This window comes from Trachinotus anak, unplaced genomic scaffold (assembly GCF_046630095.1).
Source record: "Trachinotus anak isolate AG129_WGS33_773 ecotype Australia unplaced genomic scaffold, CSIRO_AGI_Tana_v1 ptg000015l, whole genome shotgun sequence".
Classification (NCBI taxonomy): domain Eukaryota; kingdom Metazoa; phylum Chordata; class Actinopteri; order Carangiformes; family Carangidae; genus Trachinotus; species Trachinotus anak.
The window spans coordinates 10,601,598-10,627,392 of NW_027273866.1; the positions used below are offsets into that span (position 1 = coordinate 10,601,598).

At 40.7% G+C, this 25,795-nt stretch overlaps 1 protein-coding gene across 1 annotated transcript in view; it reads right to left on the minus strand.

Moving 5' to 3' along the window:
- The window catches only part of LOC139632991 (ephrin-A2-like), an 80,115-nt gene that overhangs the window by 4,380 nt on the left and 49,940 nt on the right, over positions 1–25,795 (minus strand). The window contains exon 2 of the mRNA XM_071498307.1: positions 3,499–3,791. Within this exon, the coding sequence (XP_071354408.1) occupies positions 3,499–3,791 (293 nt within the window). The remainder of the gene's footprint in view (positions 1–3,498; positions 3,792–25,795) is intronic.

The following is a 25,795-nucleotide window of genomic DNA, read 5'->3' on the forward strand; positions in this document are numbered from 1 at the left end:
TTTTCTAAGCCTGAGTTACACTCAATAATTTGTTATAATGTAGTCATGAATACAGCCCATTACTTTTTCGATGACATTTATTGCTTTGAGCATTTGGAGAGCTTCTAATGTTATGTCCCTTTAAGTTCTCTTAAACCCATGCTCCCAAGCTTGTAAACATACAAAGCACTTGAGGCAATGTAAACAAGTCTGTGAGGGATGAGCCAGCACACTGAGGTTCAGTCACACTCACATTCAAACCTCAGGGAAATAACCGACTCTTAAATCAACCTGACTTGAATGTCTTTGGAACGGGGAGTGAAATCCATGCAAATTCCTCACAGACGCAGGTCCTTCTAGCCGTGAGGTGACAGTGCTAACCACAGAGCCACCGTGCTGCAGTGGCTGAATGCCAAAAAAAAAAAAAAACTGAGAAAAATGTTAAAAAGTTACTGTGATTCAAACTTCAAAGTAAAGTAAACGAAATTGAGTCTGGGTTTTTAGTCCCAGCTCACTCTGATGTGAAATACAGCTGGAGACCTGAAAGAGGATGATGGCCCACACACACACACACACACACACACACACATATGCGGATGTGCAAAGGAATGCGCTCACACACTGATGGTTGCAGAAGTGTGTGTGTGTGTATGTGTGTAGACCTATTGGCCTTCTCCCTTGAGGAAGTCTGCGTAGCAAGAGCCCACTGTGACCCCAGAGATGACCATCATCAAGATCCACAGTGCACAGGAAATAAATCTGACCCTTCCCTTGCCCTCTCCTCCCTCTCTTTCTACCCCACAACTCCTCCCTCCACCCTTCTCCCTGCCCTTCACCTCCTTTACCCTTTTATACCTTCTCTACACGCCACTTCCTTTGCTTCAAATTTCTTCAAATCATTCACCTTACCCTCCTTACAGTGCGCAAAGAAAGTGTATCGTGGTCCCCTATGAAGCGCTGCTGGCATGGAATCCAGCTTTCTGTCTTGTTCTATGTCTTTGTTTTGGCTTCCCTACTGTTTCACTCAAAGATGGCAACGCTCCGGGAGAAAGGGCTCGAAGTGGAAAGATATATATCCTCCCTCTCTTTTCCCTCCTTTTCTTTTCTCCATGCCCTCTGACAATTTTCACTTTTGTCATTTAAAAAAAAAAAAGTCTTATCAGCTCTTCCAGCGCCTCTGTTTCCCAGCACATCCACAATCCAGTGTCTCCTGAAAACCCATTGAAAATCACTCAACCTCATCAGATGGCAGCTGGGAGAAGTAAGAGGTGGAGCAGACCTGTCAACATGTCAACTACATGACAAATACACACACCAGCGCACACACACGGGCACACACCCGCGCAGGTCGGACCACAAATCACCATCAAAGATTGATGTGTTTTACTCTGCACAGTGTTGGTGGAGAGGACACACACACACACACACACACACACACACACACACACACACACTCATCTGAAGGGCTGGGTAGTTAAAACTGTTACATGGAGTCGTTCCACATCAATACTAACCTGTGCATGTGTGTGTATGTGTGTGTGTGTGTGTGTGTAAGACTCTGTATGTGTGTGTGTGTGTGTGTGTGTGTGTGTGTCTGTGTCTGTGTGTGTGTGTGAGACTCTGTGTGTGTGTGTGTTCCTCTGTGAATGCGTGAGACAGCCAGAGACAAAAATGTGTGTGCGGCTGTCAGTCAGGATGATGGACATGGCCTTTCACGGACTCACAATTGCTTGACAACTGACCCCACAACCAGCCCCCGCCTCCCTCCTCCACAACACTTACACACATGTATTCACACACACTCCAGTCTTGAGGCATACACACTACCCCCAGGGGTCCCAGAGACACAATACCATAGTCAGCAACTATACAACTCTGGAGGGGCCCTGTCCATCCTTACATGAAGCTGAAAACAAAGGAGTGTGTGTTTGTGCGTGTGTGTTGACTGGGAAAAGTGCAGAGGGACATCAGGTTGCTGTTAGCTTCGCCTCTTTAGCTCTCTGACCCTCGCCTGCTGTGCCTTTGTGACGGTTGAGATGACAGACTGATGCAAAGAACTATTTGCAAATGCTTAGTGCTGGTTTTATCTCATTAGCCTTAAAAATCAATCAAGTACCGTCCTGCTTTGCATTTTGATTTTCAGTGATTACGTAAAAAGTTTTATTACTGCCCTTTCAAATAAAATCTGATGAGACACGTTGAATTCAAACCTGTGTCAGTATCTGGATATCACTGTAATGTCGGGAGCATTGTCCAAGGACAAAAAAAAAAGTCGGTGCGGTGACCTTCAACTGGTGGTAGAAGACTCTCATCCCATAATGGGTCATGGTGAGGAAGCGTCATCTCCTACTAACAAGGTTAAGGTCAGTTTTCATCCGCCTGTGCAGGGATAAATGAAGAGACCTGTGCCAGGCTGTGAGGGGGCACAGATGCTGCTCATGTCATCGTCTCAAGTAAGGTAAGTAAAGGACTAATGTGATAACTTTGATCATTGCAAAAAAATAGAGTAAGTAACTTCCCCAACACTGTTGACTAATATATACTTTTAAAATGTACATTTATCTAAGAATGTGAGGCTAAATTTGCACACTTCAGCTAACAGAATGGATCGTTTGTTCAAAAGCGTCAAACATCCTGTGCATGCATTTTCCTGATAAGTGACCTCTTCTGATTGTGTGAATTATTACTGTTCCATTTTTGGAAGATTCGCTTTCCTTTCAAATATTTCCCCAGCTGGTCTGTGAATTCAAACAGGCGAACCTCTTGTCTACCGCCTGCACACTCCTGCAGCCTCAAACACAGTCAGAGTGGCACTTTTCTGTGCAGCACCAGAAAGTTTGGACGTTGACAGTGAAGCTTTTGAAAGTCAATTTAACATGCTTTTCTGTGATTACCAACTGATCTTGCACTAAACTCTCCGGATGCAGTAAATTTATCCCTCCCATCTGGTGCACCGAGCAGCTGAAAACAATGTTTAAGAGTAATTTGAAGCTACTATTTGTCCCATGCCTGGTGGGGGAATGATAGCTTTTTAACTCAGCTCAGAAAAACAGTCTCAGGGGGCAAAGCCCATCTGTGGTACTAATACATCACTTGTTGAAGTGAGGAGAAACATCAATACAGCTAATATAAAAATGATTACAAACTACGCCTCGTGACATTTTTACCACTTTGCTGAGCACACCACTTATGATGTGAACAGAAGCCGAGAGATACATCAAAAAATAAAGAGAATGAATGCGAGGTAAGGGGGAACGGATGAGAGATGGAAGGTGTATTTATGCACGCTGGTGGCTGTGGGAGCGACATGGTGGGTTGTGTTTGAGAATCTTCTCAATCAGCTTCTGGTGATTGCATATTTACACATCGTTTACAAATCCATATTGAGCAGGAGCATGGATAACACGCAAACACAGACACACTCACAGGCACACAACAAACAAACAAGCACCGTTTTACTTGTTCACATGCAATCTGCCACCACACACACCACACACGCCGCCTATCTGGGTAACCTACAGATGTAGTAGTACTCGTGTCCAGGCCTGAATTCAAAGCCCAGGGAGAAGGGAGTGAAGAGCTGGAACTTCTCTGAGAAGCGCAGGGGTCCGTCAGGACCGCTGGGACGGTTGCACTCCCAGCGCTTGAAGCCACGCATCCTGTGCTGGCAGGAAGTGTAGCCCTCGTGGTTGACCATGAAGAGGATGTAGCGCTCCATGCGCCCGTGGGACGGAGGACCTTCATAGTAAGGACAGTAGATGTCCAGATAGTCATTGATGTTCACTGCTACCCTGTACTCTCCGTGCCAGAACCTGCAAGACACAAAGAAAGATGAATTTAAATTTCTTCTTGAAAAAAAAAAAAATTCATAAACAGGCTCAGGAATATGCACTGAATCAGTGAGCAGAGGTAAGAGGGAATATCTGTGGGAATAGTTTACTGAGGTAAAATGAGATAGTGTGAGACATATATTTTGAGAAAAACTTATATGTTCCTGCAAAGCTATGAATATTTACTTCCTAGTGTATATTAGATTTCTGTATGATTGAACATTAAGGAAATCTGCGGTGATCGTCCATTTAATGCAGTCACGCTGTGCACTGCAATTTCATGAAATTGTATGATTGCTGTTAGGATTTTCTAGTGTTTGCACATCTCGGAGATCAGAGGTCACAGTTAGCTGCAAAACAGCACCCCTTAGAGATTCAACACATTGCTCAAGGACACTTCAACCAATGCTTCTTTAAACCACCTGAGTCATCGCAATACAAAGCAAGACCATCCTTGAGGGTGTTTTTTCACTTATTTAATGAACATAAGAAGGCCAGAAAAATCTATAATAATCCCTCTGGTTACATAGTTGGTTTGCATAGTAACCAGTTTCACTTTAATAAACCTTGGCGAGCTATGCTTCATGGGAATTATTAGTATGTTTGGAATGTAGTCTTTTTTTCCAGTGGCTGAATGAGCCCACTCGTATGACACTCAAGAGAAGTAGGCCATGTGATGGAAGAGAGCACACATTATTATCCCACCCCCTAAAGCAGTGTATAGAGGCAGCTGTGGTGAATGTCCACTTAGTTCCATACACACGCAGAATATTGAGGTTGGCATGATGAATACAAGTGAGTCAGAGGTTAGTGAACAAGAAATAGAAGTATATACACACATTGTAGTGGGTATGCATGTGACAATTTTTTCTCATTCCTCCCTCTGGCACTGAATCAAGGATCTTGCGAAATGGATGCAGGTAACATATGGAAATACTGTACATAAGATGTTGTTTTTCCATCTCCCCTCATCTCTTTTCAAAAGCCTCCGCTTCTTTGTTATGATATATTAGAAACATATGGCTGTATTTTTTTTTACCTACATAACACCGGCTCTATTTAGGTTTATGTTGTGATGCCAATGTTACGTATAGGGGAATTTAACTTCTGTTTACAATCTTGAAGTCACTGAAGTGAATCGGTCTCTCTTCAAGGATAAGGCTGGTGATATTCTATATTTTTATAATTGCCAACAAATGCCATTGAAAGATCAAAACCAACTTGTATTACTATAAACTTTTTCCACTTCCCTAGCCCTCTGGTTTCTTCTGAGGACGTAAAAATCTGTTTAAAAATCAGTCATGAATACATATTTTCATTGTTAAAAGAGGTTAATTAATTTTCTAAAATAACTTTTAAAATAAAGTTTTAGTTTTTTGTTTTTTGCAAAAGGTGGTCAAACTGGAGCAAATACTGCATTTGTTAGGGACTATTTTCAGCCGTGGATTAGTACACATAGAGTGCTGCAGGAATGAGTATTTAGATAGCATTTTAGAACATCCAGTTCCAGTTTCATGTTTTACTCTAGGAAATGCATCCGTAATACACCACTTGTGATTTGTTAAAGCTCTGACATCTGTTAAAAAACAGCGGTTGCTAACTTAAAAAATGGCAGTTGCTAACTATTGGCTAAATGAGACTGCAGAAGTTGTCCAGAGTGTTAAAAGTCATAATGCCGAATACGAAAACGATCCAGTCACCAGTCCACCTTTACAGCCTTATTGTGTTTATATTCGAGCTCTTAAAAACTATTACCAACTTTGTAAAAGGAAAGGCATTTGCAGAAGAGGTAAGCATAATTAATCTAGCTACAAGTTGGAAGTTCAGCAGCGTGTTACAGTGATATAGTTCATTGAGAGCTATCAATAGCTTTTTACATCTGGCGATTGCATTTAGGCTAGGTTTATTTGTGAAGATTTTCATGTTGAACAAAATGCATAACTATCATAAACGTTTGTCACAGAGCTTATTCTCTGCAGTAATCAAAAAGCCCATGTAATGACAAAGCCCATTTGCTTTTTGTTGAGGGAATCAGAGTGACGCTAACAGGGTTAACCTAAGAAAAAATATGTCAACCCTGTGGCACTCTGTTCAAGTATTTATGGCAAAAGGATGGTGTATTTGAGAACAACTCAAAATGAAAACACAGTCACGACATTCATGGTTCTGAAGAAACATGTCAGTCAGTGCAATGTTGTGGCTCACTGATGTGTTTTTAATAGGTTTTAGACATAAATGTAGTAATTTCTGAGGCTCTGGATACTCAGACAATAGTTGGTTAAAGTACCAGTTCACAGCAAAAACAGCCTACACAATATCACATGACTTGTCCTTCAAAACTGTCAGAGCTTAATATCTTAAAGAATCTAATGTTTATATCCCCAATATCAGACTTTTATTTTGAATTTATAGTATCCATTTGCAAAAAGTTCTTCAAAGAGAAACTGATAAATCAATATTTCACATCTGACAATAAATCAATACTCAAATGAAGTATTTGTTTAACCACAAGTCTTAAAATACATAACATAATTTGGTTTCATGCATAGTTTTGCTTTCATATCAGTCCCCGTCTGAGAAAGGGTTAGGGTTAGTATTTTATAAAGTATTTATTAAAATATTTGATATTTAAGATATTTTATTTACATGCGCTCCATGAATATGTCCCAAGGGGATGACTTGATAATCTCTTTGTTTTTGCATCTTTGATAATCCACAGTAATTCAATATTCAGGTTTCAATATTCTGTGTCTTTAGTAAACCATCTAACATTTCAAAGGCTGTTTAAAATTCATAACTGTGATGATTTAGTCTGATATCAAATCTCTCTGTGGGCATGTGCATGTCTGTGTCTGTAGCGAGCACTTTTTCTGGTGTTCGTTGTTAACATCATCCATCACCATGGCTACGATCAATTTAATTTCAAATGTACCACATCAAATACATTTAAAATTCAGCTGCCGCATGTTATCAAATTGTGTTTCTCGAAGCTCTGTAAATATGAGACGCAGGAACACGTCTTCAGTCAAATGAGCATAAACAAAGCCAGTTGTCGGGCAGTCTCGTCGTCTCAGATGGCGCGCACATACACACAGATTGAGCTTTTTAAACAAATTCATCATTTTCCCCCTCACCTTGGCAGTAATTGATTGCCTGGAATGAAGACATTTTGGTCTAAGCACTTTTGGTTAGTGGGATATTTAGCTTTGGGACAAATTATCCCAATAACAGCAGTCCTGTCTCTCTCCCAGAGGGCAAATCAGGAAGTGAGTTAGATGTGAAATGAGCGCCTTCATGCTTCAGTGCCCTATCAGAGCGAGTTTTGCAGGTTCTAAAGGGATCCTTGAACAGATCATTTAGAGGCATTGATCCACTGGGGAGCTCCTCTCGGCTCTCTCTGCTCCCAATCAACTCTGATTAACAACTAAAGGGGGAAAGGCAGAGAGAGAAACAGAGGGAAGAAATGCACGGAATGAGAATAAAAAGGACAGAAAGGAGAGAACAGAGAGAGTAAGACAAATAGAGAGAAGGTAAAGGAGGAATAGAAATATATGCAGACTGAGGACAAACGAAAGTGAAAGACGGAGAAAGGCGGGGTCAGGAGAAAGGATAATGAGCCCGCATGAAATGAGGATTTTTTAAAAAAAGTCAGAAATAAGCGAAAAAGAGGAAAGAAAGAAAAAAGAGGAGGAGGAGGATGCCAGCTGGAGGAAGAGCAGATGGAAGAGGAGTTTTCTGTCTTTCGTTTCAATTTGTACGACTGTGCGTTTCCATCTGAGACAAATGTGCTTTGCCTATTGATTGTGCGCTGAAATATTTATGGATGACTACCATCTGAGCATTAGTGCTTTGGGTATACAGTGAAGCGTGCCTCGATGGAAATATGTGCGTGTGTGTGCTGGCTTAAATGAGAAAGTGGCTTGGTAAAATGGCTCTGAATGAGTGAGGATGCTCAATCCAAGAAAGGGCTAATGTGCCAGGATACATTAGCTTGTATTAAGCTACTCAGCGCCCTGCCCTGCTCCTGTGACACCGTCTGCATTCCTAATATGCCCAGGAGAGGAATCTGTGTGTGCAGACGTGTGTGTGTGTGAGTCTGTGTGTGCAGGTGTGTGGCCACCGCACTCCGAGCTGTTAAACAGTACATGCTGGTGGGTGTAGTTATGTGCGAATGAGTGTGTGTGTGTGTGTGTGTGTGTGTGTGTGTGTCCCTGCATCACTTCCTCTAAGGCTGCGTGTCATTTGGAATTAAACACTCACACTGCACTGGCCAAAAAGACATGAGAATGCACTCACACTTACGGCATGTCTCTTCCTCGCAGAACTTATCTGAGTCAGGTGTGTGGGTGTCATCACATGTATTGGTGTGACTTTCTTTTAATGTGCATATGCAGTCCTGTCTCTGAGCAATTATGTTTTTATATAACTAATACATTTTAAAAAGGAGAGGAGTTGTCAATTTACGTATTTGGCAAGTTCCAAATAGGTTGATACTAAACATATATATAGTATATTATCACAGATAGATATACAATATTGCAATACAATCTCCACTTGTACTTTTTTACCGTTGTGTTTAGGCTCTCACAGCACATGGTTAAGGTTAGGAAAAGATCAGGTCTGGTTAAATCCACAAAAAGTTCAGTGACTTCAGACTCCATGTGTTTATTCTCATGTAATTAAACCAAGTGCTTTTGTCGCCTAAACCTAACAGATGGGACTCACACCCCAGTCTTTGCTGTGACACTTGTGCACTTTGTACACCGCACATCCTGGCAACTCTGCTGCCATTAATAAATATAGCTCTTCATGAATTAAAATGGCCTCTGAAAAACTCGTAGTAGTATATAAACATAATTGCTAGGACACAGGATCAGCATATGTATCTATTTCAGGCTTGTCACATAGCAATATAATAGCAATTTAAAGGGGTGTGCATAAAGCTGTCATAACACTGACATGAATTCAACTTTTTCCCCTTCTGTATATACCAGGTGCTGACCTAAAGATGTATAGAGTGTTTCAGGTTTTCCAGTATTTGTTAGAGTGCAGGGCACACTAACATGATGTGCTGATAGATCAAGTGGAAGTTAAACAATATGCTTCATTATACTCTCAAAATATTCTTTATTTAACTTACTGTGATGATTATGAATTTTTTTTACTGTAAATAAACAAAATTATACCAACTCCTATATATGTTGTGTCATGACAGTACTAGAAATGAAAAATAACCTGGAGATAATAGAAGTATTTAAATTAAAATGCAAAACAATTATGAACACTAACAGACACTAAAGCTTGTGTAATTTAACTGCAACAGCGAGTCTCTCAGCAGGAATCAGGCATAATATCCACAGGCTAATAGGCTAACAACAACTGAGTCTAGGGTCTGATGTTGTTACATGAACAAATCTGGTGAGCCCCGAAGCCACCAAGCGGCCTCTTAAGCGTTCTTCAGTATATGGGCTGCACTTTGTCACATATGAGAAGTGTTGGTGTCGTACTTGAGAGTGCGGGCATATGTCTTTTTCCTGGAGGCAGAGTGTAGCAGTGTAAACTTGATTCATGATAAACTTGTAAAAAAGACCAGTAGAAAAGATTGATTTGTTAGCTTTGGGCCAGCACTCTTATGGTGTTGTCATTAAAGAGCGACTTAACACTTTAACTTTTCAACCTGGTGCAGTGATGTAGAGGTGTACTCCAGGGTGTGTGAGGACACTGTGACGTCAGTGCTGGGTGTGGTCAGAAGTTTCACACAGAGGAGGCAGAGAATTACTGATTTTCTGATTCCTCTGCCAAAAGAAATTACAACATACATTTGAATTGATTGATTGAATTTGAAACTGTCTGGAAATACCTATTCCAGACTGAATGTAGATAAACACTATATATCCCAGCACCCCAGACTCTGAGCTGTATCATTGCAACATTTTTTGTGGGAAAATATTAATACTGTAATACATACCACATCTCATCTCATATCACATATCACAGCAAGCTCTCTGTTTTGAACCTATTTTAACAATTTTCCAGGTAACTTTTTGACTTGTAGTATTTTCCCCACTTGATTATAAATATGTTTAGTGATAGAAAACTTTGATAATTGAAAACAAGACGTATAATACACATGATTTGGAGATTCCGTGTTGCAAAAATGCAACTCCAGACTTCAATAGGTGAAAGGAAAAAGAAACACATTTTTTGATAAGAGGCTTGCTAAAAATTCTACATCAATAAAATCAATACTTGGGTTTCGGTGGGATTTACTCTTTAGGCATCGTTTTCTTGATAATGTCAATTGTCGTCATGACAGCATATGAATAATTTATTTCCTTGCTCTTGAGTTAAGATGTGGAATCCTCTTATTCTCAAAGTGTCAGCTCAGCCTTTCAAAAAACGTATTTGAGGTGAGATGAATAGAGATGAATAGAATTTCGTTATTGTCACACTGTCAACTGTTGTCATAGGGACTATTTCTTATGTAGACTGTAGTTCCAATAGTGAGCAGTTGAAATTGCAATGTGGGATTATTGCAGATTGTACAAAGTAGTGTAAATGCCATGACCACTCCTTTCTTGCTCCATTGTGGAAATTTTGAAGGCACTGTTTTGTGGATACTTTTACACACTCTGAATTCAGACATTCAAATAAAACAGCAGACAGTAAATGTAGTTCACTATAGAATAAAAAGGGAATGATTTGTAGGCACTCTTCTTTAGTTTTGTGATTGTTTTGTTTATTCAATAGCTTCCTATTGCACAAAATGTTGTACAATGAAGAACTAAACACCTGGTGGGAAAATAAAGAGAAGTTTGGGAAGCTATTGAGATCGACTTGCCTGGCTGTGTTGTGTGACAAGGCCTTCAAACTTTGGGAATTTATATGTATCTTTATCAGATTCATTACTGTGTTATACTTCCTATGGGGACTTTCTATTGTTCTTGTACTCATGTTACCATTACTTAATAATGTTTGTACTTCTGTTTTCAACCTTTAATGGAAATGCATTTAGTCTGTTGTTAGTTGTTAGCTTAGTAGCTGTCCACATGCAAAGTTTGGGCAGAGGATGAAGAATTTATGATGATGGTGACATTTTTTCCAAACTGAATAACAACAGTCAAAAGGTTTCAATCAATTTCATGTCAGTTTTCATGAAATACGTAGTTAAGAGTCTTATTACCTTTATTGCCCATTTATGTTATTTAAATCCCTTCTACTGTATGTTAAAGATTTAATTGTCTCTCACTTTGGTGACGCCAACTTGCAGTAACAAAAAAGACGCTGTCACAAACCTGCAGACAACACAACTTGTCTTTTCCCTTTGAGTTTCCCATCTCAGTTATCCCATCAGAATAATTTGACAGATGCTATAATACAGTAACACAAAATTGTACACATAGGGGCTTTAAGGTAGCTCAAGGCAAAATACAGTGCAAAATTATAAAGGTCCACTAATCCTTTTATCCTTTTAGTCATTCTGTGTAAACTCTTATCACCGGGACAAGAAATGATGTATATTCTTATTTCAGGGGTGATAAAACTTGATTATCTTTCATTTCCAGAGAAAGATAGCTTTTTTGTATCTCTGGCATATGAACAGTCAATATAATTTCCACACATAAAACAAGTAAAAGGAGGAAAACTTGGTAATTAGGTTCAGAAGGGAAAGGAACACAGATCTTGAAAACTTAACGGTGTCTTCACGAAAAAGAATCTTAAAATATGCCCGTAAAACAGAGTGTTGTTGAGGTGCATGTTGTTCAGTACAGGGTCTTTTCGGTGTTTTGTTCCACCGTTTGAAGCCATTTCTTTTTAATATTATCTGTGTGCAAACCTGTGCAATATGATATGATGGTTTGCTTCATTCCTAATCCCCTGATGTCTCACAGATTTTCCTCACTCTTTCAGGGCAATTGAATTGTCTGGTGAGGTTAGCCAGATGCAGCTGAAGGACTTGGCTTTTGGCTGCTGGCTCTCATTCTGAGGCTCGAACCACAATCAGTGGTAAAGAGTCTGTGTAAAAGGGTTTTATGGTATTTGTGTGTGCACGCCAGGATGAAAAGAAAACAGAAATTGAGGGGTTTAAAAGTTCAAATGAAAGATTAAGAGAGAAAGGAGGAGAATAAAAGCACATGTCTATAGAGTGTTTGTGCGTAGTTGTGCTCTGTAGATGCAAGTATCTCTCTGTACACTTATGTGTGTGTGTGCAGTGGCCACTCCTTAATATTCTGACACCACTGAGTCATCAACATCATCCCTCAGCATGGCTGTGATCAAAGCTTCAGGCTGGAGAAACCTCAGATGTTTACCATACCTGTCTGTGTCCTAAACAGCGAACAAACATCAAAGGATGCTTTGCTCTCTCTCCTCCATTCTCTCGCCTTCTCTCAATCTATCTATGTCACCCCTCTCTCCATCCATAACTTTCTCCTTTTTCCCCAGCTTCACTTGATTTCCCTCTGTCAGTCTTGGTAATGTGGCATTCATGCTGTGGTCTGAAAAACAAAACAAAGCACTGCTCTGGATGCAAGATGTCAGTCAGTGAAAATGCTAAAGTTAAAAAGATGGTTCTAATCAAAAGGAGATTTGCAATGATACAACATTTTTGACCTACAAGAACTTTGTCAGGCAAACATCCATGCAAAAACCAGCCTATACAGTGTTTACATACAAAAAAAAAAAAAAAAAGAAGGAATGATAATGCCAAATTAACACCCAAAATAGTCCAGTCTGCAGCCCATAGAGTAGTCAGGTTTTGGCTACATTATGTGTTTTTATGAGCATAGTTACTTATTTTGGGATGATGGGTGTCATTTTCTATCACACCTCATTAAAGGCAGAGCTGTCTTTTTTGTCACATTTTGTACACAGATCAAAACGTTGCATATTTGAATTTTTGGCAGCTTTTTGGAGGCAGTGAAGAAGAAGACTGCTAGTAAATGTGACTGTAAACAAATCACATTTTGAAATACTTTTAAAATGGTTTTGCAAATGTTTCATGAGGAAGGAGATGCACTCGGAATGTTTTTTGCTATTTTGGTGAGAAACACTGAATGCAAACATGATGTTTCGAAAAAACTCCACAGGGCACCTTTAAACTAAGAGTCTATGGTGAAAGGAAGATAAGCATTAAAACTGACCGGTGAAATCAGTTCTCATTCCCTTTAGAGGGTCAAAAAAAGAGAAAAAAAATCTGCTGCTTATTCACCCCATCACTCCATGGATTGATTTTCAGTTTAAACATCCGATTAATCTTCCCTTCTCCAGTTCAACGCAAAAGTTGGGAAAATTCAACTTTTCTTGCCAACTTCTATCAGCAGGCGCAGTGGGTGATACTCTCTGCCAGCACCGAGTTTATCATCATTCTCTTATTGACAGTAATGAACAGCCAGTTTGCTCTCTACCACATACCCTCACAAAGAGATTGCACCTCTATCGTTGCCTCACCATGGCCAATTCCAGGCACTGTTGGCCAAATGAAAATGTGGAGTCTTTTAAATGTAAAAATTCATATTCCTCATCTGAAATGTGCCCAATTTCACCTCATTTGGCTTTTTGGCAGGGAGGAACTGCAGGCTGTTTCACGACGTGTGTGTCTGTAAGTAGCCTCAGTTGCGTTGCTGTCTCAGGCTGCTGTGCTGCAGCATCAGTCACTCTCAATGTCTCTCCAATTAATTCCACATTACTCTTCGTTTCTATCTCTCCATCTTCATCTGCTCCTGTCTTCAGTCTGTCTTTAGCTCCTTTTCTTTCTCTTCTTTCCCTCACTCTTCATCTCCACTCACCTCAGCTTCATTTAATCGCTCTCCCTCTCTTTTTCTTCTTCTCTCACTTTCCCTCCAGGAGCACGGCAGCATCTTTTGACTTTGTTGCTGTCTCCCTCTTTTCAGTCGTCATAACTCTCACCACCCCTTTGTTTTCTCTTCCTTGATCTCTTCGCTTAACACCCCCCTCTCCATCAGTGTGTTTTTACTCCCCCCATCCAGCCTTCTTCTGCTTTCTGTTCATTCTTTTTGAATGTATAAAATGACACCCGCCCCACCCCCTACACACACACACACACACACACACGCACACACACACACACCCTCCTCTTGCTAAGACTCTTTAGATGCTTTTCTCTCAGTATGTGGTGTTCCTTTCTCATGCTGTCATCTCTGCCTGTGATTCCCGCAGCGTTGTTGCTGATGCTTAGGTATGTGGGGCAAAGTAAATACCTTAGCTCCCTCTACACCATCACACGCTGACACACATACACCTCCACATAGACGCACACAACAGTGGCGGCTCGTGACTCAAAAAACTATAGAGGACAAGACGAAAACCAACCAATGGAGTTGCATTACACTAGTTGGTCATTTATCTCTTCTTTTTTGTGCTCAACAAAAAAAAATGAAGCAGTAAAACGATGGCTTACAAGATTTCCACGCACTTTACATGTTTGGAGATTAACTTCATAGCTGCTGTAAGGCCTGTTGTTGCATCTAGTCTTCCAAGAGCAAAAGAGAAGTAAAGGCTGGCTGTCTTCTATGTGTCTTGCAAGGCTCATTTGACTCCCTCGAACACCTTCCATGCAGCAGTCTGCTGCCCATACCAAAGGCCAGTCCCGGGTACCTTAGGTCCAGCCTGGACAGTTGGCTCACTCTCGGCTTCCTGGCAGCGTCCAGCTGCTGCTACGCCGCCTCCCCAGTCCAAATCCAGTCTCACCGTTAACAAGCTAACTGTTGCGTTGGCTAATACAAGTATCTAGCTACTGCTTGATAAATAGGATACATTTTTGACCTGAATGAAATTAATTTTTCCAGTGATGTGTTTATTAATAATTTGCAATGTGCTACTCCTGTATGAATCTATCACTTTGCCACTAGTTCAACAAACTCACATACAGTGGCAGAGAACTGAAGATAGATTTTGGAAATCCAAAAGAAGGCAGAAAAATAATCTTATAAATGATACTGAGCTTTGGTGATGGTTTATTTCAACCAATTACTCTTCTTAATATTTTAATCTCCCTCTTGACTCTGTGGACTAGCCTCCTCTGGTACATAAATATGCCATACTAGGGCAAATACACACTGAGACACATTAACACACAGTACAACATAAAACAATATTAACGCACAGAGATCCTGGGATTCAGAAACACAGATGCACATGTTTAATTATGTAAATTACCTCTTGATCCTACGTTCTACGTAAACACATGCAGATGGAAACAACAACAAGAAACAGCCAGCATTACACACACGCATCTCATACTGTACGTAAACAGCAAGTATGAAAAATAAATGATCAAAACCCCACAACAAACACACTCATGTTCCCGAGCTGAAGTTGCGTTGTTTTGACAAGTTCCACATCTGTCATTCTGAATAATGTCACCCATGGATCACCGCGGTGACATTCAGCACATCTGAAAGGTTATTATGTATTTCTTCAAGACGGGCAACATGGGCCCCCTGCGGATTGAGCGCCGCCTGCGCCAATCCCTGGCAAAATTCATACACATACGCACACATATACACACTGTCAGACACAAACATGCTCCCCATCATACTTACAGACACATACGATCTGACACCCACGGACCAAATTAACATAACAAACCTTGTCAGTAAAACAATCTCCAGACCACCTGGAAGGATTATTGTCACATCGGTGATGTGGAAACTAAAATATACACACGAAAAGCAGAGACAGGATAGACACAAAGCCAGAAAGAGAGAGTGACAAAGCCACTGATGGATGGACAAGAAGGACGAGTTAGACAGACAAGATGAGAGCTTGGGCACACGCGGTGCATCTGACAGGCTGACAGGCAGAGTGCATGATATGCCTGTATCAGTCTCCTCGTTTTCTGAGGGGCATTCACTGTGATGCAGCACCGGCTCTGGCACCGTCGACAGCATAAACAGCACTGGGGCTGTATTGGTATCGACAAGGTTGGCCTAAAGCGGAGAGAGAAGGGTCTCGTGGCTGGTGTCCAAGCACAGCAATGGGAATCACTCAACACAGCGATGACAAGAAAGGATTGATGTCAGCACCCTGCAGAAATGTCATGTAACCACAGAGTCAATGTTTAAAGAAGGGAGAAGATTTATTTTTCATACCATCAATACTCATGTATTCTTCAGATTTTATAATGCAGTTTTAATGAGTTTTTTTTTTTTTTTTTTTTTACAGATCGGGATTTGGTTGTCAGTCAACATGACCACCAATAGTTTATTAAGGCTGGCACACACAAAAAGTTTCTTTTCATTCTCATATTTCCACCAAAACATCCAGCTGACGTTTGGCCAGAAACTTTTTTCTCAGAGGGGCAGAGTTACAAAACCAAACTCTCTATGGTTTGATTTATTATATATTTATGATCTTTTGATCTCATATTCTACCAAAAAACCAAATACTGAGGGAAGTTCCATCACAACCGAAGGGATCATCCAACTTTATGAAAATAAAAATCCACTTTATAATTTATTCTGCCAATATTTTTATATGGTTTGTATTCTATTTTGTCTCCGTTCTCAGTGTTTGACCATTTCCTCTAACTGTTTTGTTGTATTTTATTGACTTGTGTTTTATTTGTACTTGCACTGTACTTGCAAAGGTGCTTTAGAAAATAAGCACTTGTGGGTTTTTTCCACTCTCTGATTGACAGCCTGACTGACAGATTAACAGATGGAGTGATTGACACAGTGACAACACAATTATGTAAGTGACTGCCCGGCCAGCTAAAAGACCATCAGGCTTGTTGGCCCGCTGACTGACTGGCTCATTAAGCAACTACCTGGATACTGTATCTGGATGAAAAGGTTGCCCGGCGCCTGATTGACTGACTGACTGACTACTAATCTTACACATGAACAAACTGGCTGAGTGTCAAACCGACTGACTGGCTGACTGACTTATTAGCTGTCTGTCTCGCTCTGGTATCACCCTCTGCCTTAAGGATCTTCATCTAATATGAATGGGTTGATCCAGATTGACGAGGTGAACTAATCCATGTAGTTTGGGTCAAAACGTTTGAGCCTCTGTGGGTTGGAAGTCACAGAGGGCAGAGGGAGCCAACAGGGAAAGCTGGTGTATGGATTGCTTTGCAGCATCTCTAATGAGTAATTAAACACTTGAATGGAGTCCAATTAAGATACACACTGTGTTTGCAGGCATGCACACACACACATACGCACTCATACACATACACACACACACAGACGCACACGGCCACGCACACGTATCCATGTGGCAGCGCACAAGTAAACACAAGCATGTAAACAAAATCAAAGACACACATAGGGAAGCATGCACGCTCATACTAATACTCACACTCCTACGACACGCACATTAGAAATGGAAACACACACACACACACAAACACCCACACATACTGAAGTCTCGCCACATTAAGCGAAGCCATATGTGCTAAATGTTGTACGTGGTTCTGGATGGAGTGAAGGTCAACGCCGACTCCACTAGCGAGCATCCCCCTCCCTCCCTTTCTGCTCCCTGTGTCCGTCTCTCCATTCTCATCTCCATCAGTTCCCCTCCTTAGCTGCCTCTCTCCTGTTCTGCCCATTTCTCTTGATGTCAATCCTTCTTTGTCACTCGGTTTAAGTTCCATTTCAGTGCCAATTCCAAGGTGCAAAAGCCAAAAACGCACAGACAGGTTTTGATCCGAGATTGTCCTGATCAGAGAAGCAACAGCATTTTTTCTTTGTTCATAAATTTAAAATCACCCGTGTTTACTGCTTGAAAATAGCTTGTACACTGTACAAGTATTGTCTGACCACATCTAAAGGCAAAAATGTGGGCGAAATATCAATAATCATCCAAACTGGGATATCACGGTTTCAGAAAGTCTCTCTGTGCAGAAATTCTTAGCGTTGCAGAGAAAAGTGACATAAATAGCAGTGTAAAGAATTAAAAAAGAGAAACTGAGAGAGAAATTCCAAACCCCAGCTCCTCTCTGCACAGCTGGTCAACCCCACGCATGGCGCGATGTGGCTGTGAATGTTGAATACAATGAAAAGTTACAGAAATGGACAGACAGAGCCAGCGTTGGAAAGGTGTGTGTGTGTGTGTGTGTGTTTCCATAGCCATTTGACTGTCTGACAAGCGGTTCTGCTGGAGGAAACTGGCAGCTTAATCGTGGACTTTTCTCAGAAAGTAACAAAACTGGTTGAAGCAGCCCTCCCTCCAAAAAAAAAAAAAAGGAGGGGTTCACAAGCTGTTTGATGATCTGACAACTACTTAGCATACTGATGCCTTGAAGTACTGACAAAGCTTTCAAGGAGAAGTGTAGGTGGATGACTGACTTTCCGACCATCGCCCACAGTATTTGTTTCGGCTACGCATGACTTCTCCCATCAACCAAGCACTTTTAACAACAACTACAATGTTAATTCCTTACTTTAGCCATGACCGCTGTCTTTTTGTATCTCAGCCAAGTAGTTGCTAAAACCTTGTCCTACACAAAAGCTTGAATTTGTTTTCCATCGTTTCTATTCATTATTTGGGAAAATGTCTCCTAAATTGCAGTATAAAACATCAGAAGGTTTCTTGCTTCTTAATTTTTTAGTACAAACCAAAAAGAAGTGCTGCCTCCTCTCTCTGTCTCTCTGTATTCCTGTCTCCCACTCACCACATCTTGGAGTAATCCCACTGTGCCCGTACCCTCTTTTCTCATCTTCCTCCCTGCCACTGATCTCCCAAAATTCCTTCCCCCTCCTCTCTTCCCTTCTCTCCTCTCTCCTTCAAAAATTCTCTCCTCTGCAAACCTTACATCTCGAACTACACTCTTAAACAAAAAATGATTCTTTAGGCTTGTACCAAGTCTTGGTGAGATAATGAACACTTTTGCAGATGCTTTTAGTAGTTTGCATAGGCACTTTACAGCCTTTTCAAAGTCAAGCTACAAGAGTAGCACATTTTAAAGCGCTCTCTCCTCTCTCTCTCATCTGATGTGCTATTTTTGTTATTTTAAAGTCCACAAAAGTTAACTTTCATGTTTTTTGGCTCGTACGCTATAGTTAGCCGTGGAAGCTTGTTTATATTCTCCGTGTGGAGCGTCTGACCATTCCTGGTGCTATGGAGCAATGTTTTCATGAGTGGGCCCCTATTTTGTTTCTCATCACACGCACAAACTAGCTAGCAAACATCAACCTAAACACTGCACAATTTAAAATAAATGTAAAAACCCGCCTTGCAAATGCACTCATTGCATTTATTGCACCTCAAGAACACACGGTGCATTTTAACACTGAACTTAAACATAACTGTAGTTTGTTTAACGAAAACTCACTTTTAAGTAGGCAAGCTGCAGTCGACTTCATACAGAATGATTCCATCTAAAAAAAAACTAAAGAACTAAAACGGAAACTAGCACAAAGTAGTCTGGACATTTGTGAGGGAGGAATCTGATCATGGATTTACAGTAACCAGGTTATTACAATGCATGTCAGTGCCTGCCCACCCAGATTTCTTCGACTGACCTGGTTTCTTGTGAACATTAAAACCTGCCCGCCTTGTCCGTGCTGGCTCAGATATCAATCAAGTATGTCTATGCAAACGTTTAAAGGCTGAAGGAGCATTCCTAATATTTTAATCCTTTCAAAAAAAAAAAAAAAAAAATATCAGCAATGAAGTTCAAAATCAACTTAAAGTTGCGAAAAGGGATTAGAGTAAAGAACCACTGCCATGACCAAAAGCACAGAAGAATCCTTTTTTTTTCAGTTTCTAGTTTCAGACTTACTTTCTCTCTCCAGCTTTTTCTCATCATCTCCACGTGTTAAGATTAATCTTTTTTTTCTCACTCCACCTCCTGCCTCTATCCACCCTTTTCTCTCTCCTCCTCCCTCCCTCTGATCATCTTCCACGGTACTCTTCTCCACAAATTTCCTCCTCTACCCTTTCATTCTCTCTCTCTCTTTCTCTCTATTTCCATCTGGTGTCTCTCTATGAGCATTAATCAGAGTGCTCAAGCACCATGACCAAAACAACTCCACAGAGACTCGCTGCTTCTCTCTCTGAGTCTCTCTTCCTCAGTCTTGCTCCTCTTTTTTTTTTTTTTCACAAATAGTCACAGATAGCCCCCACCCACTACACACACATACACACGCTTTCATACTCTAAGAAATCCATAAACATTAGTCAGTCTTGGTTATGATTTCAACCTGGCCTGAAGCTACTTTGCTTGTGATGATAGAAGTCTTTTCTGCATCTCAAAACTTACTGTTGTGTGCAGAGAGCTGATTTTCACAGAGTATGCTCAAACTACAGGGGGACAAATTGTGCAAAGATGTCCTGCAGTAATATTTTTCATATGGTCGACTTGGTGCATCCATCACCACAGAGCCAATGCAAATCTTCTAACTGAGTTATGAATTTGTGTTATCAAATGGACCCTCTGTCTTTTTTTTTTTTTTTTTTTTTTTTGCCCGCAGAGGAAAAAGGGCCATGATGGAGGCTGCAGCTGAATATGCCATTAAAATTCACAGTTGGGAATCACATCTGGATGCTGTGGATCCCTTGACATTCTGCAGACATGGTTGTGCTCTTTCGGCAGCAGCTCATGGCTTGTTGATGAGGACACTGCCATTTTGGATGGCATGGTTGAGATCAATATAGTATGGATTCATGGTGTGGACTGCACAAAATGATACACAATACTATGCATATTTGAGTCTATGAAAGAGGCTTCTTCCAGCGTTCAGCACTTTTCTTTTAAATATCTATGATACTGTGAGATGAAAGATATTGTGGAGATTTATTTAGAAAGTTAACCTCCTTTGTTTTGTATATACTGTAAAGTGCATACTTTGTGGTTTGAATTGACGCTGCGTAACTTAGTCTTAGTCATTGTTTAGGTTGCCATAGAGATACATCATAAGTGAGAAGTCAGTAGGGAAAGTTCTGTGATTTATTGTCCACTCGGGGGCGGCGGAAAGAGACTGTAAACACAACAGTGACATAATTTCACCTTATGAAGTATATATACACACACACACACACACACACACACACACACACACACACACACACACCCAGCAGACACGGAGCAACATTAGCATTCATTTTGAGTCATGTTTGTGTCCACCTGATGAATGTAAGCTCAATATTCACTATACTTTCAGCTCTGTTTTTGCTTTCTACCACCTCCAGAGAGAAATATCTGGCTTTTTTAGCCGCCAAATGGGCCTATAAATTCCCCAGTTATTCTCTAACAATGTCTGTCTGCCATTTAGAGCTGGGCAGGTTGCTTACAGTGAGATTTTAAAGCTGTTTTTCTAAAAAAACATAGCTGCCTGCTGTGGCCAAAAATGATGCTGTAAGAGCAGTGAGAGGGAACCAAAACAATTACGTTGCAGCCTGGAATACGGCAACCGCAACAGTAACCTGAAAAATGCTAAAAAGCCCTGTGGAGGTGAGGGAAAGAGTCAGGTGATATTTATCCTGTGTTTTTACTTTTATCCACATCCTAAAATTAGCTGTAATGCACTAAGTAGTGTTACAGTATTTTATCAGAATTCATTTTAATACATCATCGTTATCTCATGATTAGCTTAGTTTGAAAAATGACTTAATTTCACATGTTGTTCTTTTTTGTTTATTTGCATCAAATTTCAATCAAAGGCTGTGGCATTAACATGCACCTTGGGTGATACAATCAGAAGCAGCTCTAAGCACGTCAGTCAAGTGACCACTGATCAGAACTCACGTCCCCGCTCTATATGCTGATAAACTCATATATCATTTCAGTTTGCAAAAACCAGATGCGTTTTTAACCAGTAGGAGGCCCACCTCCTGTGCACAGTCTGCTGGAAATTAAAAGAAGAAGAAATCAAAACAGTACAGACTGAGTCTATTCCTTTGTGTGTTGCAGGCAAACCAAATCGCCCAAGAGGTTTTCCAGACTTGTATTATATCTCTATGGGTGTTTCAGCATTTTCAGACCTGGACAAAGCCAGGTTACGTGATTTGAGAACCACCTAAATAAGTACGAATGAGTAACTACTTCCTCTTACACAGAGGACATCAGTTGAGCAGGGGGCCCTTCAGTGTGGCCCTGGACACTTCTGTATAAACACTGCTAAAAGAATGAGGCCACATGTGGCCCAGACCACCTCCACAAAAATGCATCCTCAATGCATCTTGAGCACATTGACGCCTGTACTTAGAGCTGTCCACTTGCGGTCTGAACAGGGCCAAAGAAAGAGGAGGAGATTTATGTTCATACTCAAAGGAAGTAAAATACAAGGGACAGAACAATAAAACACACAAAAGTGAAATGACAAATCCATTAAATATAATATATATCTAGTACTCTCACTTGGCTAACGCCAGGAAATACATCCCAATAAAACAAATACTTTTATTGGGCTTGGAGTTGCAGTGGTGTGACTTTTTCCATTTTCAGGAGACATGCCACCCACAATTATTTCTGTTGAAAATATCTGTCAGTAAAATCCAGTGAGAAAGATGGAGGCAATTACTTTGCACACTCCACACAGCGTCACAAACAGAGCTGGAACGTTAACGATATCCATCATTGAAGTTCTGCTGAGACTGTGATTTGTTTAGCATTTTAACAGCTTATAATTCCTGGTCCTTTCCCACTTTATTGCCTATATATTTGGTGAAATCATGACAACTGATGGGGAACGTTAGACTCCATGTCACAGTTTGCTTTCCAGTTCTCCTCGGCCCCTGTTTCCAGCCCCTGCTCACTTCACCCATTCCTGCCTTTGTCACCAGCTTCTCGTCAGTCTGTTTGTTTATGTTCTTGTGTGTTTCACTGTGAACCTGCTACCAGCATTTGCTACCTGTTGCCTGGACCTGCCTGTCAACTCACCAGCCTGCTCATATACCCATCTGCCTGTAAGCCTTGCTTCTATTATTAAAGATACTTCACTGAATCAGGAAGTTGTGACACTGTATCTGAGAGACAAACAGTTTTCTGTCTAACTGAACTCAGCTCTGTATTGTCTTGGATTCATATTCTCATGTATACGAAGGTGGCGTTCCATTCTGTTGCTCTGCAGACTTTGGCTACATCCACATGAATACGTGTTCATTTGAAAATGATCTCTGCCCCATATAAGAAATAATCTCTGTCCATACTAACGCTCCTGAAAACACATATCACAGGACCATTGCACTGGACCTGCACATGCAAGTCTGAGCAGGAAGCAGATTGTCTACTCTGCAGTTGGTCGCTTAGTTGTGAACAAGAAACCGCAGCGGTGAAAAGTAAGATCAGAGATTTCTTTGCATGGACTGACGACAAGGTGGAACATTTACTGAATGTATAAGGTGGTCATGGTGGTGGAAAACAAGGATTAGGATCATTGTTTTCATCTGGAAAAAGGTCAACCGATAATAGTGCTACAAATCTGTGAAGGATTCAAAACAAATCGAACATGGGTGTGTCCGTCATTGATTCCAAAAGTCTCTATTTCGGCTGTGCACATTAAACCCTAACCCTGGAGTTTTCAAACTGAAACAGGTACAGCAGTATTTCAGGCATAAATTTAGCAAAAGTGATGCTTTTTAAATAAAAATGTATAAGCATGGATGTGGCGTTAATGCTCATATCTGTAAAACAATATAAATGGCAATCTCCTGAGCTGAATCGAAGCCAAGGCTGTAGAGCCTAAAAATGCAGATTTTGTTAACAGTTCTGGCTCATAGGGGTGCATGTTGATGCAACGTTTGCCCAATTAAAAGGTGTCATGCTCTACTACAACCAGGCTCCCTCTTGATGCCAAATGTGTTTTATCTGGTGCCAAACAGATGACAAGATCATCAGGACACCAGACCCTGTGCTTATCAACCTGCTAACCTGTAGTCAGATAACAGTTCAAATCCTTCGCTTTCACTCCCACTTCCACACTTGATAATAAAAGCTAATCAACACATTTCTTACAACTTAAACCTGCTCTTAAATTTCTACCAGCAGCAGAACATCCTCCCCACTCTAGCTTTTTTCTGTTTGCTTCAGTTTCCACCACTTTGGTACTTTTTCATTTGTCTTTACTGTATATTATAAATATATAGGATTAGTTTTACTTTCACATGTTAATTGCTACTGGAGGATTTTACACAAATAACCTAACCTATGTTAGAAATTATTTTATAAAAATATTATTTTAAAAGAACAAAGAATATGGCTAAAGCTGGGTAAATCTTGTAACTGACTGGATGTTCCTGCTCAGAGCATAAACATAATTAATATTGTGATCACTTGAAAACTTACTGAAGAGGTTATTCATACACTTCGCTGTAAATAGGAGTAAGTTGCTTGATAAATATGTCTTACAGAAATGGGCTTTCAGAATTCCCTCCAGAAACCTACAAGTGGCATCTTGGATGCTATACCCATGTTGTTGCTACAGCTTAATGGATTTAAGACCAGTGTTAACCTGTGAGTCAGAGTCTGAGTCACCGTGATCATGACTCACTTGAGAAAAGCTCAAAAGAACTCCTTTAGTCCAAATAACCGAGGTGAGTTTGAATAAAGCACGCGGATAAACAACTGTATAAGTTGTGTATTTTGTAATTTCATTAAATTACTCACACTGAAGGGCTTCTTAGAGCAATTAAGTTTGATTATAGTCTATAAATGAACCAGAAAAATGTGAAAATTGTGCCAATAAGTTGCTGAGTTTTAAATTACGAAAAAATACTCTGCTATGATTAATATTTCATTTAACATGGTTTTCCCGCATAAAAAGTGAAAAAAAAAGAAAAAGAAGAAAGAGAAAACTGGATCTGGAAGCATGTCTACGCTTACTTCCTCATTGAGAAATCTGCATGAGGCCGTGTGCTGTACCCACCAGCGCTGCTTGCACTAAATTAACAGGTTAAAGAGCAAAGCGTGTATGAAGATGGTTAGCGGTTTGAGCCTCAGTCAGACACAGTCTCAGGAGTTTGTTGTGCACCAAAATCATTGACTAGAAGACGTAACAGAATGGTTAGCGTTCGCATTTGTTAGCTTGCAACTGGCAGTGGCTGACACAGTGTTAGCGGTTGTGCTAATGCAAACTCTTGCTTTCTGTACTGACAAGGCTTTGTGTTTATTTTGCCCCCTCCTCATCACCACAAGTTGATGGAATTGGTTCCTTAAGTTTCATGACATATGAAACCTGTCTGTCTGAATCTGTCATTGGTTTATACCAGTTCCAAGGTGGAAATATGCACTCATGGCACTGGTACTTCTTATTTTGCTCTTGATATATCTTATTAGCCTATATAAACAAAACACCAATATGGACATATTAACAAGGTTAAAAACTTGACGGTTGTGGGAGGGGGTCTTTAAGACTGTTTCAGAAGAGGCACACTGGCCCTGGGAAGCCTTTTTCTGTGGAAGACGGGTAGGCAGGCGAAGGGTTAAAGCACCAAGGTTTTATCTCTGATTTAATCACAGCAACACCAGTTACATTTGCTCAGATGCCTCTGGCCTGTGCAAACAAACAAGCATTTGAATTGGGGTTTTAACTATTTGACTCAATGGTCAGTAAAGTGTCAGGGTGGCAGGACTTTATATTTTTATTGCCTCTATTTTGCCCAGGATCTGTTAGCCTTGCAGAACGTTGGTCTTTAGAAGAGCTGTGCTTCGAGGAGCTATATGGCAGAGCAAGGGTTAAGGCTTTAAGAGGATGATGTGTGTTCGGTCTTCTTTCATTGTGAAGAGAGAGCGAGAGCTTTTTTTTTCCCTTTTAAATGGGAACACAGCTTTTCTCCACCGGTGGCCAAACCTTGACCCTCAAACCGATCTAGAAATAGGCATTCGCTAAGGGAGAAAAAGAAGGAAACACACTCGCACACATAAAGCCTCCAGCCTTTCCTTTCACCACACACACACACTTCCCACTGCCTGATGCGCATAGTGTTCGGACTCACACACGTACACACACATCGAAAATGTGCACATACGTACACACACACACACACACACAATTACCCCAGCATGGTTTTCCACTTTT